The sequence below is a fragment of the Seriola dumerili genome, unplaced genomic scaffold, assembly GCF_002260705.1.
Source record: "Seriola dumerili isolate Sdu_G_001 unplaced genomic scaffold, Sdu_1.0 BDQW01000044.1, whole genome shotgun sequence".
NCBI lineage: Eukaryota > Metazoa > Chordata > Actinopteri > Carangiformes > Carangidae > Seriola > Seriola dumerili.
The window spans coordinates 3,036,501-3,052,565 of record NW_019174299.1 but is presented as its reverse complement, the minus strand read 5'-3'; the positions used below and the strand labels follow the sequence as shown (position 1 = coordinate 3,052,565).

The window sequence follows — 16,065 nt, the reverse complement described above, 5'->3', positions numbered from 1 at the left end:
ACCTAACTGTATATAAAGAATAAGTACTAGTACTAAAGTACTAAAAAATATTTTGCTGATAATACTTTTGTATTTTTATGTATTTTTACTTAAGTAAACCTTGTGAATACAGGAATTTAGCTTTCTCACATCATTGTATAAGTACTTTTACGAGATGAGAGTGAAGGATCAGTACCATATGTTCTGTGTGTCAAACCTTAGTCTGTAAAATAACTGTTAACTTAAGTTGAAAAGCAAATGTAGTGAATTAAAAAGTTTGTATTTCCCTCTGAAATGTAGTAGAGTAACAACAATAGAGAGGAAATACTCAGGTTAAGGACAAATTCCTCAAAACATTGGATCTGGCTTGTGTGATAAAAATTTAATATGATTAAAAGCTAAAGTGTGAATAACTGTTCATAAGACACTGATAAAAACTTTTGGGATCAAACTTATAAATAATAATTACTCCAGTGTAACAGTAACAGCGCTTTGTTTACGTGGTGTCTTAACTTGTGAACTGGTTAAACTTTGCCCTCTCCCCTCTCCTCCCCCTCCGGCCAGCAGGTGTCTGTGCGAGGTGAATGGCTGAGGGGAAAATAGGACCTCTGTTCTCCACTGTCCCGGGAAATGAGCTGGAAAATGAGGGGCGGGCGAGACACACCTCCTTCTCAGGACCCGCTGCACTCTTCTTTTGGCTGGTTGCTGTCTCTTTCCCCCTCGATCCATGTTGTTTGAATACAGCTGCGACGTATGAATTTAGCAGGGAGGTTAAACAGGCCCACGATCTGTCACTCTCTTTTTCTCAATGCCCCCCCCCCCCCCCCCCCTCTCCATCCACACCATCCTGACCTCACTTGACTGGCAGAGCCAAACTTACTCAGTCCTTCATTCAAACTCAATCTGCTTTCAGCCCCTCTCAAAGCCTGTTTTATGGGCAAAGGCCTTGTCAACAGCTTTAAACCCCATATTCTCTCACTCAGGCTACAATCGACCAAGTGTTGCAGGATTATGGGCTCTTCATCTTGTCATTATGCTGAGTGTCTTAGAAAAGCTCTTATCTGCAGTAGATGATGTGGCTGTGCATCTACTCTCTGCGCTTGATGTTTCAGTCACGGGGTATGACTTCACTCTGGCCGTGTATTTATGATCATTTTACAGATTTCAGTACGATTAGGCTTATTGTCACTTATGTTTCATGCTCTCTTTTATTTCATTTAAATGTAGTTCATCCTGTTTTTAATTGAGGTTTTTTAATTATTATAATTCACATGAATTTTCTCTTTATTTCCATCTAGAGTATATCACTGGAATTGTTTTTATCTGCTGTATCACACAATCCAAACAATGTATTGCCATCCAGTTTGAAGCTTGAGTTTTGAAAAGTGCTCTATAGAGCTCTATAACATTATAATTATTGTATAATTATTGTATAATCCAATATTATAATATATAACAGTATAACACTATTTTTCTTTTCTTTCAGTTCTTATACAGAGTTAACCTTATAATCTGGATACACTTTGCTGGTACTTATTTATTTTAGTAAAGTGACATTTTCAATGCTGGATTTCAAGTAAATTATGTTGCAGTTTTGCTACTTTTATTTTTAAAAGGTCTGAATCCTTCCTTCCACCACAGAATGTGACAAAATATGAAAGAATCAGTTCTATAAAATGATGCCTGTTTGAGTTAAAGCAAAGTAACTTGAATTAAATTCATTGCTTTCTCTCTATTGAATATAGTATAGTTCCTAAACATGTTCTGATTGAGCCCATGAAGTTTATTTGTCACGGAAGAGTTTAAGTTACTTTTATGTTTCATACATGACTGTGAATCTACTGTTAGTTGTAGTCAGTAAAAACGATCATCACCTCCATGATGAATAGAGTATGAATTATTGATGCTCAGCTGAAATCAAGTCATGGTGATCGTGGTGTGGTCGTCCATTTAACTCCTATTACTCCACTGTTTGAAACACGAGCTGCCATTGAAGCCTTAATGTGTGAAAAGCCACCTGTAATGACTGTGTCAAATACAATCTGTATTCTCCACTGGTGAGTGCGACCCCATTGTGACCGTCAGAGGAGTCCCCGGGGAGTGTGTGAAAAGTGTGTCTACCCCATGAATGTGTGAAGTGTGTGTGTGTGTGTGTGTGTGTGTGTGTATGAGGAGCCAGCAGCAGGCAGAAGGCCAGGGGCTGTTGTCTGACACTGATTTGTAAAGGGAGACAATACGGCTCATTGACCTGCCCGGCTCCACTGTCTGTTGCACATACCTCGCCCAGCCCTCCCCGGTGGCTCCTCTGCTCTTTAAACACGAGCAGCAGATTGCCACAGGCGCAGGGAGGGGAGGCCGACGGGACACAGGTTGCTTTGACAATGAGAGTCCTCCGAGAAGAGAGAGAGAGAGAGAGAGAGAGAGAGAGAGAGGGAGAGAGAGAAGAGGCTCAGGGCCAAAACTTTGATGAGCACATTTAAAAAGAGAAAAGAAAATGATAAAAAAAAAAAACCTCACTTTAACAACATTTTCTTCTCTCTCTGACTGACTGTTATGTGAAGTATAAGATTAAAGCTGCAACATTCACTGTTTTCACCCAAATGTTCCTCCAGTCAGACTCAAACAGTTCTAACAGAATAAAATCTGGTTGCATCCTTCATCACAAGTGGCTTGATGACAAACTAAAGAGTGTGGCTGCAAATAAGGATTATTTTATTAATCAATCAACTTTCAAATCACTTTCTTGATTAGTTTATTAATTGGTTTATTTATATTTACACTCTCTGCATCCAGCACTTTCTTCTTTTGTTGTTTGGTTTATGCAAAGTCAGAATAAAGTGAAATAATTCTAATAATTGTTGCTTGAAAATTTGTTTTTAGAGTTAATCAATGATAAGAATTGAATTATTCTTCTTAACAAATTTGATTTTTAAGTTTAATCGTGGTAATTTGGCCTGAAAAGGTCAAATTATCAGTAACTCAGGAAAAAAGCAAAAGATTGGAGAAATGTCTGCAATAAATAAAACATATATATATATATACTGTATATATGTATACAGTATATATGTATATGGAGGATTTAGGGATTTAGCATGTATCCTGTGTTTGGCGTGTTTCCTGCGCTCCTCACGTTGTAAACAAACACCCTCATCCTTTTGTCATCCCATTCCCATTGTCAGAGTCTGGAGGTGACCTTTTCTCTCCTCTCACCCCTCGCAGCCTTTTCTTTTCCTCCCTTCTCTCTTTCACTGTCGAAGACAAGCTGTTGCTCTGTCCCTGCGGGCCACTCCCTCTCTTGTCTGCTCCTCTTTCCTCCTCCCCTGCCTCCCTCTCTCCCCTTGCTCTCCTTCGTTCTCCCTCTCCCCACCTGTTGGAGCGATTGTTGCACACACCGTATTGTTGTCTTCTTATTATTTTATGTCACTCACGAGGGTCCCCACCCCCTTTCTACGGCTTTTTTTCCTTCCCCTCTCAGCCACTCCCTCTCCCTCTCTCACCCCGCTGGGTATAAAACTCAGTGGAGGCAGCTGAGGGGTGATATTCAGTGGAGCACCACAGGAAGACAAAGTTTCAACAAGGACACGGGAGGATCTGCTTCTGTCCACCTGCACAGCTCCTCAAGTGACAGAAGGACGGTCGCTGCTGTGTTTCTTTCCCACTTGGACATAAACAGGTTCATATTTTACCCATCAGGCTGTGCAGATGGACAGAGGCATGTCTGTGTCTCTGTGGTGCGAGGAGGTGGAGGACGACCGGGGTCAGGGTCAGAACGATGCTCCAGCGCAGGGTCACATCAGGGGCTCGTCTCAGCTGCGAGCCGCCTGGGACCCCACTGTGTCGGAGCATCGTGTGATCCAGAGGCTGCTTCACGTGGAGGAGAGGTACATGCCCTCCATGCTCTACATCACCCTCATCCAGCGGGATCCAGAGCGCAGGGAGGAGCTCACCAAATGGGCCCTGGAGGTATGAAACTCTCTCACGCTCTAGTTTCCTAATTCTCCTCATGATGCTGGATGAGTCGTGTCATCGTGGCAGCTGTGATACCAGAGTCCTCTGTCTTTTCTCTCCAGGTGTGCTGTGAGTGCGGCTGTGACGAGGCAGTGTTTCCTCTGTCTGTCTCTCTGATGGACAGGTTCCTGTCTGCCTCTCTGTCTATACCTGTTTCACCGTACTGCCTGGCGGCCAGCTGCATCCTCATCGCCTCCAAACTCACAGAGTGTGACAACGTCACTGCTGACACTCTCTGTGCAGCAGCTGAGTACAGCTTCCAGTCTTCCAACCTGCGGGTGAGTCCATCACTTATTAGTCATTTTAGAGACTTCAATCAATACAATCAAGGCTGTAGTGATGGATAAGGAACAACGACGACACACTTAAATACTGTAACTCTGGCCCCACTTAGTTAAAACAAAGTAAGTGGAGTTTTTGGGGGTCATTTCCAGCTGTGGGCCCCAAATATTATCACCAACAATAATCACACTGCAATAACACTGTGTTGAGTGTTACATGACTGGACAGTCATAGAATTGCAAATTGGGAAACACAAACTCAGATGCCCATCACTGGTTACCAGAGCCCAAAATGATGCACATGGACAATGCAATTAGAGCTGCAACCAACAATTATAATCATGATCGATTCATCTTCTGATCATTTTTTAGATTAATCTCTTGATGGGTTTGCAAAGATAGTGACAAATAGTGAAAAGGGCCCATCAGTGTTTGTTTCAGTCAGAAGACTATCGCTGAACTGAAATGCAGCCTTTAAGACCAAGAGAGGACATTTAATCTCATAATATTCTGACAAACAATAACTATTCTTATAATATCATACAACTCCACCCTTCCTAACTCTTACACGCACCTCTTCCCTCCATCAGGAAATGGAGCGTGTCATCCTCGCCACCCTCCGATGGGACACTGCAGCAGTGACCCCTCAGGACTTCCTCCCACATTTTCTTGCCTCCGTGGAGCAGAGAGGAGAGGAAGACGGTGGTGAGTCTGAGGAGGGGCGGCTGTCCACCCTGCGGCGGCACAGCGACACTCTGGCTGCCATGTGTGCCTGTGACTCCCGGTTTCTGGGAGCACCACCGTCACTTGTTGCTGCAGCATCACTGAACTGTGCACTGCGAGGTCTGGGCAACAAGGGGCCCTATCAGCTGGCTCTTATGAGTGAAGCACTGGCAGAGTTGTGCCAGAGTGACCTGGTGAGTGTATTCAGAGGGGAGTGTGAGGCTGATTTGGAATGGGAGTTGCAAGAATAAAGTAAAACACAAGTTTTGAGGGACCTGTGTGTTTCATAGTCATGCCAAATGCAGGAAGAGATTTGCATCTATGACAAAATCCACTCATTTTCTCTGTCTTGCTTCCGCAGGCAGTGCTGCAGTGCTACAGCGAGATGATTGAATACACCCTCCGCCAGCGGCTGAGGAGTGGACTCCAGCAGGGCCCCATGGAGAAAGATGAGGAGGTGGAGAATGAAAGGGCCGGGACCCCCACTGACATGAGAGAGATTGATTTCTAAACACTGTGTTGCATAGAAAGTGTAAATCAATCAAAACCCCTCCAGTTCATCAGTCAAACTGATATAAATTGAAAATGACCTCAACATGCTGTGACATGGTTTTATATATTTTGAAATTATTAATTATTATTGAGTGATTGCTAATTTATTTTTTACTTTATTTATTTCTGAGCAATTTTGCAACTATGTGTTTTCCATGTGCCATATTTTATTATCTATTTCTATTAATTTTATTGTAGGACTAGATGTTATTTTGATGCATAATATTTATACTTTTAATTTATTATCACGTGCAATTGTTGACTCTTTTGATGTTAATTTATTTCAATATGCCATGACTTTGTGTTTTTAAGTACTGAATTAAATATACAACAAATATATTTTTCAAACAATTAAAAAGTTTTGTACATAGTTTGTGGTCATCTGTTATTTACCAATGGTACAATGATGCCTTCACGTGTTATTCATAGGTACGTACTTCAGAGCTCTTTAGGTTTGTTGCAATTCATCTGCCTGTAGTGTATAACCATGGATGATACATCCATGTGTACAATATAAAAAACCCCTTCTGGAGATTCACACAAGAGGAGATTTTGATGGCTGCTTTTACTTAACTATATATTTTTTATAATCACTGTTTTGAGAATATTTTTGCATTAACAACACAAGACACCAAAAAAAAACTGGCCAAAAAAATATTTGATATTGAAATAACTTAATAATTTTCAATTTTTTCATCATGAGCAGACATTACTTTCACTGTCACAGCTCAATAATGCAATGTTAATCCTAATATCTTTATTCATGAAGAATACAATAATGTTTTTATTATTTCGGACGTCCCTGAATGCTGCATGGTGGTCCTGCTTCATGACGTCATTTTTCTACGACAGAGAGTACAGGTCGTGCTTTGAGCATTGGATCAGAAATTAAAAACACATCTGCGGTAAGCGATGACCTACTTAAAGGCGTTTTTCTGTTAAGGGAAATGTAAATTATGGGTTTCATACCAGCAGTTTAAATGAAGAATTCACAAAAAAATCGTAAGATATAAACGGGACAACGCACGAAGAATTGTGCCAGATTTTTTTCCCCATAGCTTGCGGCTGCTGTAAGGGAACATTAGCACCTGTGAAATTACCTGTAAAATTGCGTTTAAAGAAATAATAGTGTTTAGAATCTTGTAAAAATCAAACGTCAATGCACACATACCAAACATTTAATCTCACGGGTGAGTACAGCCACAGAAACATCAGATTTTGTCTTGAATCCCAATCTCTCGAACCCCTTATCCGCATCCGGTTGTCCTTTCTTAAGCTAGTTAGCCAACTAGCTACAAACACGAACGTTGCTATAAAAACGAGTGTCCCATTGAAACAGTGTTTTATATTTAATGAACTAACACTTCTGGCTTCCTTCACTGAATTTATCATTTTATTTCAACGCGCAATAGACGTTTCCCTGCTCAAAGTTGATCCTTGCGCCAAATTCCATTTGTAGAATCTAATGTTATCAATGCTTAATATCGGTGAATAGACACACGTCCAGAAAGTTTTAATCTTTAGATGAATGACAAATCTCTTAAGTCCCCTGGTAAATTCGGCATATAATGTTCACACCAGACACCAGCCATTCACGCTAAATTTGATTGGCTCAAGCTGAGATCCTGTTATCAGTGGGTACGTTTACACCCACTAGGTACACAGAGTTATCCAGGTTATGATTGGGGATTTGTCTGGTATTGATATTCATGCCAAGGTTTGCTTTGGACTTGTGACTGTAGACAAATATGATGATGAATAATATTTAAGTGAAAGTCTGGCACTGTTGATATGGAGGATACATTGAGCATCTTTTGTTACCGTTACTGGTGAAAACATGTAAACATCCAATTCAGCAGAGTTCAAATGCAGCATTGTTCAGGCAAAGATAAACTGATGCTCACACATCCTTAACTTCTCTGTTACAAGCCTGTAGGGTCTGAAGACAATGACCACAAACCTAGATAGAGGTATAGTCGGATTTCTCTGTTTTTAAGGCCAAGCTAATTAAAAAAATGGTACTTAAATAAGATAAAATAGAATAAAACAGACTGAGATTCAATGAAAATATAAAAAGCTGAATAAGATTAATATGAGCATGTGTAGTCTTTGAATAGGCATGATGGATTTCTGTAATAAAGATTTCACTAAAAAGAAATTGGGGAGAGAAGAAGATGAATCTGGATTATTTTTGAATGAGGTTTGGCTCACAACACATTCCAGTAAATACTGGTGTCATCCGCTATGTAGGAGAACCGACGCTCTACCAGACATTCATCTTGGCTAGTTTTTTTTTTTTTTCCCTCACCTCTGCCTTCGTTGTTTATTTTGCAGGAGGATGAAACTGAAACCTGGCTGGCTGCTGCTTCTCTCCATCTCTGCTGGGGTTTGGTCAGTACCCATTGATCGCAATGGAGGCAACCAAGAAGCTAAAGAGGAAGTACCGGAGGAGAATGCGGTAACGTTCTCTACAACCTCTTGATTTTTTTTGTTTTCTTTTCCAGTTTGACATAATGAGGTTTAGCTGAGATTCATTTTGGTGTGAGTAACGTGTCCTTTACAACACACTGTTGCAGGATACTGGCTTGTACTACGACAGGTATCTCAGAGAGGTGATCGAGGTTTTGGAGACAGACCCTCACTTCAGAGAGAAACTGCAGACAGCAAACACGGAGGACATTAAGGTGAGCATTCATCTCTTGCTGTTTCTATCTTAATTCTCACCCACTAAGCTTCTTTGTTTACCTTTTACAGGTACCAAGAGCATCTGACATTTGATTTGTTCTCCTCACCTGGGTGTATTGTGTTCTCCGTCAGAACGGTCGTCTCAGTAAAGAACTGGACCTGGTCAGTCACCACGTCCGGACTCGCTTGGATGAGCTGAAGCGGCAGGAGGTTTCTCGTCTCAGGATGCTGCTGAAGGCCAAACTGGACAGCACCAACACACAGAGTGAGTGAACTGTGTGTTCCGATCGGATCAGATTTACATGTAATTAATGATCCCTGGATAAAAATTGTGTTGCTAAGCAAAAGAGACTTTTGTAAAGTATTATTTTTTTATTAGCAGCTTAATCTTTTACTATATTATATATATACTGTATATATATATACATATATAGTGCACATTTTAGATTATGCAAGTGGGAAAAACAATCAAATACTTACTTTTTTCTTTAAAAGCTATGAAAATGGTGGCATCATGTTTATAAAATACAGTATGGTCAAATCTTGTAGCTGTTCCTTGTTTTTGCTGAGTCAGTGAAAACAAACAGATGAACAGTGTTGTCATTTTCAGTTCATGTGGATACTGGTCGTAATTTTTATAAGCAGAGCAGATGGAAGAAGCAAATGTAAAGATGAATGTCCAGAGAGTTAAGATGTTAATCGTTAGCTGAGATGAGCTCAGCCGTCATACAGAGGTGTTTTCAAGTGTATGTACAGAACATAAAGGAAGTCATGTCCAGCCTGGGGTTGGTAATTCATGTATCTTCTGTGCAGGTCTGCAGATGGACCACGCCTCCCTGCTGAAGCAGTTTGAACATCTGGATCCACACAATCAAAACACATTTGAGGCCAAAGACCTTGAACTGCTGATCTCGACAGTAAGATCCTCCAGCGGCGGATTTTTGTTGTCTCCACGTGTGAAGAGCTGATTGATTTATATGTTTTGATCAGATTTCAATGGAACAAGTGATGATTGTCACCACAGTCCAGCAGAATCATATTTATACTGATCAGACTCCAGGGTGTGAAAACACAATGGCAGATCTGTTACTGCAGTCTTGCTTTGTATTAAATCTGACCCACGTTGCCTCAAAGAATTCAAAGATGATTTTTTTTTTTAGGCCACGAAGGACCTGGAGAACTATGACGCCGAGAGACACGAGGAGTTCAAGCGCTACGAGATGCTGAAGGAGCACGAGAGGCGGGAGTACCTGAAGGGCTTGGACCAGGAGAAGAGGGAGAGGGAGGAGAAGAGAATGCAGGAGCTGAAGGAGAAACACCGCCAGCACCCCAAAGTCAACGCTCCGGTGGGCGACACATGCATCCGTGTTTATCATCAGTGGAAACGCGTGGAAGTGAATCAACCTTTCTTACGTGTTCTTCTCTCTTTTCTGCTGCGCTTTGTCGCGTTCAGGGCAGCGTCGCTCAGCTGCGGGAAGTTTGGGAGGAGACGGACGGACTGGATCCACAAGAGTTCAACCCTAAAACCTTCTTCAAACTGCATGGTGAGTAACAGCACTTCCTGTTTAACCCCTGTGTACTGATGAGTACAGTTATCACGACTTCTCTGTCCTGTTTAGATACAAATGAAGATGGTGTTTTAGATGAGCAGGAACTGGAGGCTCTCTTCACTAAGGAGGTAAAAAAAAAAACAAAAAAAAAAACAACCTGCAGCACATCATGGCCGACCCTTAAAATCCCATGACACAGCATCAGAAGTGGATGATCATCAATTTAAAAATACAGCTGTTTGTGTTCAGCTCACCTTCAGAAAATGAAAGTGGTTTGCACAGCGTCCCCACGGCAACTAACATCTGTTCGTTCCCCTCCTGCAGCTGGAGAAGGTCTACGACCCAAAGAATGAGGAAGATGATATGATGGAGATGGAGGAAGAAAGACTGAGAATGAGGGAGCACATCATGAAGAATGTGAGTCTTAGTTATTTACTTTCATCTCCTGCAGTCTTCACCTTGATTTCTCTGCCCGGCTTTGACTGATGTTTCCGTGTTTGAAGGTGGATACAAACAAGGACCGGCTCGTCAGCCTGGAGGAGTTCCTCAAGTCCACCGAGAAGAAGGAGTTCAGTAATCCCAAAGAGTGGGAGGTAAAGAGCCCAGAGGTGGCCTCACAGGTGGGGGAGTGGGTGGGTGGTCAGGCAGCGCTGTGCTGTACTCATGCACTTGGAGCTGCTCCCATGAGTGGCTGCTGTGAAAAGCATCGGTGTAGTGCTTTGTTCACTCTTTACTGCTTGGCGGTGCACAGCAGGACCGGATTGAAGACTGGTTTGTACTAACGTGTAGTCAAAGTTATTATCAGCTTCAGAGAGGCGTTTAAGTGTGAAAATCGTGGCGAGGACACTGAATATTTGTAACTCGTAACTTCTCCTGGTATGTGGCATGCCTAGGTTCAGGTTCAGATATTTAGAGTGTACAGTATTACAGCTGTAAAGTGGACAGTACAAAGAAAGGAAAACTGCAAAATGTCGATATCAAATACTTAAAGAAAGATAAGTCATAGATTATTATAATATGTACAATTAGATATTTAAATATAACAAGAAATAGCTGCAGATAAGGGATCTTGCACAGATCATGTGTGGTGAATTTATTTCCTCTAAATATGTCGTACTTTTTACTCAACTATATGTATTAGCTTTGAAAACTTAGAGTTGCTTGTAATTTTTAAAAATTAGCTCCACCTGGACCAACTGCAACAGTAAAATACGGCATATAATGGCGTAACATCTTTCATATTGCTAATACTTGTGTACTTTTATTTAAGGGATATTTTCAATGCAGTACTTTAACCTTTAATGGAGTATTTTTTTTATACTGCAGTACTTTTACTTAAAGAAAGGATCTGAATACGTCTTCCACCACTGACGGTGTGTGATATGCAGTTGCAAACATTTCGCTCCAGACTAGATCTTGAAGTCGTTCTGCAGCTTCTTCATAAAAACTTCAACTCCAAGCAATCACTGCTGTCTCTCTACACTGCAGCTGAATTACTTTCTATTTGAAACAGTGAGGGAAAATGTCTTTAATATCATCCGATATACAAAATACACCATGATATACATCTGATGTCACACCCTGTTGTTATTGCCTTGTCATAATGTGAAGTAATAAACATGGTGACTTTCACACATCAGAGTTCACTCACAATGCAGAACCATTTTAACAGTGGCGTCATGTGTTTCTCTTCCGTCCCTCCAGACTCTGGACGCCAAGCCGGTTTACACAGAGGAGGAGCTCCAGCGATTCGAGGTGGAGCTCAGGGACAAAGAGGAGGAGCTGAGGAGGAGGGCGGAGACTCTGCGTCAGGAGCAGGAGCTGCTGAAGGAGCGAGGCAAAGCTCTGGAGGCCCAGAAGAGAGAGTACCAGCAGGTAGCTGTCCCACTACATCTCATACCGACCCTGATCCCTTGATCCCTTGACATAGATGGAATCATATGGGGTCAGAATTCAATTACATAAAGTCAACAACCAAGGGTTTTTAATTTCAGGCAGTATTAGAGATGTCCCAGAGACAGAAGGAGCAGCAGGCAGCAGACGGGCAGCCTCCTCCTGCAGGTCCTAACGGAGAACTACAGTTTCAACCAGAGACACATAAACCTGAAGATAAAGGTAAACAAACTGAGATGTGAAATATGTGTTATTGTTGGCATGGGTTTGTGTTGTAATAGTTTCCAGTGAAGTGAACATTCCTCTTATTTCTCGCAGAGGCAAAAGCCCCAGCTGATCACGAAGCCGAAGCCCAGAATAATCTGCCTGCTGAGCCTCCGCAGAATCTGCCTTTACACACTTAGTGCACCACACTCGGATAGCCTTAACACACACACACACACACACACACACACACACACGCACACACTCTGATTTGCACTGACACAGAAATCCAGATGGGTTCTAACAAACTGAATTATGTGAACTGGATGTATAAACTCAGACTGGACTGGGCTCGTGAATCTTAAACATATTGTTCTGTGTGTTCATTTCTGTGGTCTACATTAGATTAAAGAACTGATATCTTGTATTTTCAGAAATCCTCCATCACAGTGAAGTTTTCATTCATGCAGGACACTCGGTGTAAAATCGTCAACAACTTCAAATAAAGTTCATTTAAAACCTCTGAACCAGGCTCAGATTACTGTCCCTCCTGTTTCCCATATTACACGTTTATTAGAGCGATGTCTTCCTGGAGAACAACATCTCACAAGCTGTTAATATAAACTACACAAAAAATAATCTTTAAGCTTTTTTTCTTAAGGTTAGAAAAAGATATTTTTGGTATCTGGTGTGTTTGCAGCAAAGATCCAGTTTTTACACAGTGATTTTTGAGACCATGTTCAAGACATTGAATTATTATGCATTTAACGGTGTAATGTGTAAGATCTGGCCAGAATTTTACTTTAAAATGTTCAAAAAATGAACTAACTAAGGAGTATTAGGGGCCATGGATTAGAAAAAAAAACGAGAGGAGGAAGAGTCTTTTTTCATCACGCACTTTGAGAAAAAAAGTCGAAATTTTGAGAGTAAAGTCGAACTGAGTCAGAAGAGGAAGATTGTGCTCCTGAGCTCCACGACTTCAGGATCAAATAGCTTGATCAGTTGTCTTATTGTGTCTTGTGATACAACATATCCCCTCTGAGTTGCACGCAGGTGTAACCAGCGATATCCTTGCGTTTGTCCATTACCCGCTATTTCAGTTTGCACAACCGGCGGCCACCTCTCCCGAGCTTGTGTGGTTTTTCCTTTTGAACAGACGTAGTTTTCGACACAATCTCTTCAAAGTCCTAATGCTGACAGCTACACTGTGTTTATGAGCCAAAAGAGAGAGAATTTCTTTGTTGGTTAGGTGTCAGGGTTAGGGTCAGCATCCCCAAAAACAGGAGCGGCTGAGCCTTGTGTTGTAGTGTTCGCCATTACAGAATGGCTTGTGGTTCTTGAATCTGGCTGTTCAGATAGAGGTGTGTAGTCTCTGGTGAGATCTTCAGTAGACTGTTCAACAACCTGGGAAACTGTAGGTTACTTCACATGCATGTGCCTTTGATACACAGCAGATAACAGCCAAAATCAATGAGCCATCTACAATCTGACGTTGGTACCATCACGTTATGTCACAATTTCAAACGCTCTCACTGCAACGTGCATATGTATGCACGTGCGTGAGTACGTGCGACTCTAGACTCTCAACGTTGTTTTCTCTCTTTTCGTCATTTATGTAAATATATATATACTCTATATATATATATAAATATATATATAAATACACTACATCTACAATACTACAATCTAATGAAATTATAATGGAGTTTCTTAAACTATACTATAGTTGATGTTCATTGTTTAAAACTTTGAGAAGGAAAAGGTTTGATGTGTAAAGCCAATATTTCTGACACAGTTAACTTTAGGTGAAACAAAGGACGTACATACTCTTCCATTTTTTTAAAAGAGGAATTGTTTTAGCCTTTCTATGTTTTTGTGAAATAAAACGGTTTAATTGAAAAATCAGAATTCCCAACAAAACCTCAGTGTATATTGTATAAGATGAGACAAGCCTTTATTGATCACAGCCGCACAAAGACAGAAAAGTAAGAAATACATAAATAATATAATGATACACAATAATAATAAAAATATTAACTATACAAGAGGAACCTAAAAAGAAGTGTGTGAGTGTGGAAGCTGGGTGTGTGTATATAACACACACCATGGTTTCACCCTGTTTAAATGTGTTTTTCTGAGCCCGGCCTCCTCCTCCTCCTCCTCCTCCTTCTCTTCCTCCTCCTCCTCCTCACCGTGTATCTCACAAGACTGCGGGCCTGCTGTCCACTGTCATGGCTCCCCGGGGACCTGCTGATCCTTGTTGTTGTCCAGCTGACGAGATGCTCCCCTGGCCGCTGCTCAGTGCATTCCTATCAGCATTCCTCTAACCCGCTGACCTCCTGTGACCCCGCGGGGCCCCTCCTCTCCTGGTGTCCGTGCAGCTGCTTCCTGTCTGTCGCCGCTGTCACTTCAGCCAAATGAAGACGTCTTCAGGAGGATACCTGGGACATGAAGTCAGTATTTATGAAGATTGAATCTGTAAGGTTCAGACACAGCAGATTTTCCATCAATATAGAGACAAATATCCTTTTTAGATTAGACCCCATCTGATTTGTGTATGAACATGCAGGTTATGATATTTTCTCTACCCGTATCAGCCCTTGTCAGTTCCAGGCAGTTTTAGCACAAATGCCAGTGTTTTTAAGGAGAGAATCTCACATACTCTTCATAATTTCATTGTTATCCTCCTAGTGAAATAAACATTTTAAACCTAAATTTGCATAGAAGCAAAACTCCCTTCTTATTATCACTTTTCCTACTGATATACATCCCATTTTTCCCATCATGCATTTTTCAAGATCATGTAAAAAACAGAATCTGGCAAAACAACCAAAAAGTAAAGAAAGATTACTGATATAAAAAGTGTCAACAACACTGTTGATAGGAAATCTAAGAAAAAAATATACATGAAAGGTAAATGAATATAACAGAGCCACTTGAACACCTTTAAGGATAATATATCTTGTATTACACTTACAATCAAACAAACCCAGTATTTAATTCATGAGAAGATCCCAACACCACTGCAACATTAGATAAAGACTGAATGGTTTCCCATCCCATTTTGTTTATCACCTTTTTTTTCCCATTCAGAGCAATAAGTAATGAGGTTCTAAAGGAATATTTCCAAATGAAATGGTTGAAATCATATTCATGTGTTAAGATTGTCCACATGATCAAGTCCGTCCTTATTTCTTCATCTGCCGAGACACAGATTTTTATAAATGTCATATGTTATTCTGAGCTGGTTCTGGCTCTTCTTCTCCTGGTGGGACCTGAGTCAGGTGTGTTGTGTTGCGTTGTGTTGCGTTGTGTCCGTTGGTCTGCAGAGGGCATCGTCCACCGCAGCAGCTCCGACATTTCATCCAGCTGCTTGTGACCAGAGGTGGCACCGAAGCTGTCAACACAGTGTCTGCAGCTGGGTTAAGACGTCACGGTGGGAGGGCGTGATGTTGTGTAATGTTGTGTGCACACCATGCTCTGCTACCAGATCATTTTACTGTTAAATTTCAGTGGCAGATGTTGTCCTTTCTACTCCACTACATGTGTCTGTTACTTAGTACATACGGATTTCGCCCAAAATATAAGCTGATGTCTTAAAATGTGAAGTGCTACAGATTAAAACTATATAAAATATATATATAAAATATATGAGGACTTTCACATTTTGCTGATACTTCCTCTGCACTTGTACGTTTTAAATGCAGGGCTGTCACCTGTGACAGTGACGCTCTTCTTTAATACACAGAGGGGTTTTTGTGCATCACATACAATTTGACACACTTTTTCATTAGTTAAAATTACAATTTTTTTCCTGTTTAAACAAATGGCGCAGTAACAGTTACACTGTCAAACAATAACTTATCACTGTGAAAAGAAGCCGTCTTCTTTTGGTACTTGGGATACTGTAATTTGTACTTTAACTTTAGTCAGGTTAAATAGCAGGGCTTTTACTGGAGTGTTATTGCATGATGGTGTCGTTGATGTTTGTATCACCGTAAAGGATTTGAATATTTCCTCCTCACTGATCATGGACACCGTGACTCATTCGATCCCTCAAAGATGAGCAAACACTGCACTTCTGTAAATGGGGCCTCCTCCTTTGGCTGTTAGAGAGCTTTTAGTGATGAACCTAGTTCAGATGACTCTGCCAAACCACAGTGTCTACGTGCTTGTCCATTCCTCTCTTT

General features: G+C 41.1%; 2 protein-coding genes across 3 annotated transcripts; both read left to right on the top strand.

Moving 5' to 3' along the window:
* The first annotated feature begins 1,052 nt into the window (after window positions 1-1,052).
* LOC111217717 (G1/S-specific cyclin-D2-like) lies at window positions 1,053-5,502 on the top strand. Its single transcript, XM_022739702.1, has 5 exons — window positions 1,053-1,098; window positions 3,653-3,942; window positions 4,050-4,265; window positions 4,859-5,185; window positions 5,353-5,502. The coding sequence occupies exons 1-5, from the start codon at window positions 1,053-1,055 to the stop codon at window positions 5,500-5,502; spliced, it is 1,029 nt and encodes a 342-aa protein (XP_022595423.1).
* Window positions 5,503-6,377: 875 nt separating this feature from the next.
* On the top strand, window positions 6,378-12,402 carry LOC111217579 (nucleobindin-1-like). 2 transcript variants are annotated; one of them, XM_022739514.1, is made up of 13 exons: window positions 6,378-6,448; window positions 7,878-8,001; window positions 8,120-8,227; window positions 8,361-8,493; window positions 9,042-9,145; window positions 9,389-9,574; window positions 9,682-9,772; window positions 9,848-9,906; window positions 10,103-10,195; window positions 10,282-10,371; window positions 11,483-11,653; window positions 11,773-11,893; window positions 12,310-12,402. In XM_022739514.1, exons 2-13 carry the CDS (start codon window positions 7,882-7,884, stop codon window positions 12,357-12,359), a joined length of 1,326 nt encoding a protein of 441 aa, XP_022595235.1. In that variant the 5' UTR covers window positions 6,378-6,448; window positions 7,878-7,881; the 3' UTR covers window positions 12,360-12,402. The 2 variants fall into 2 exon arrangements, with proteins under 2 accessions (XP_022595235.1, XP_022595234.1); XM_022739513.1 differs by having other exon boundaries at window positions 11,990-12,396.
* Window positions 12,403-16,065: the final 3,663 nt, after the last annotated feature.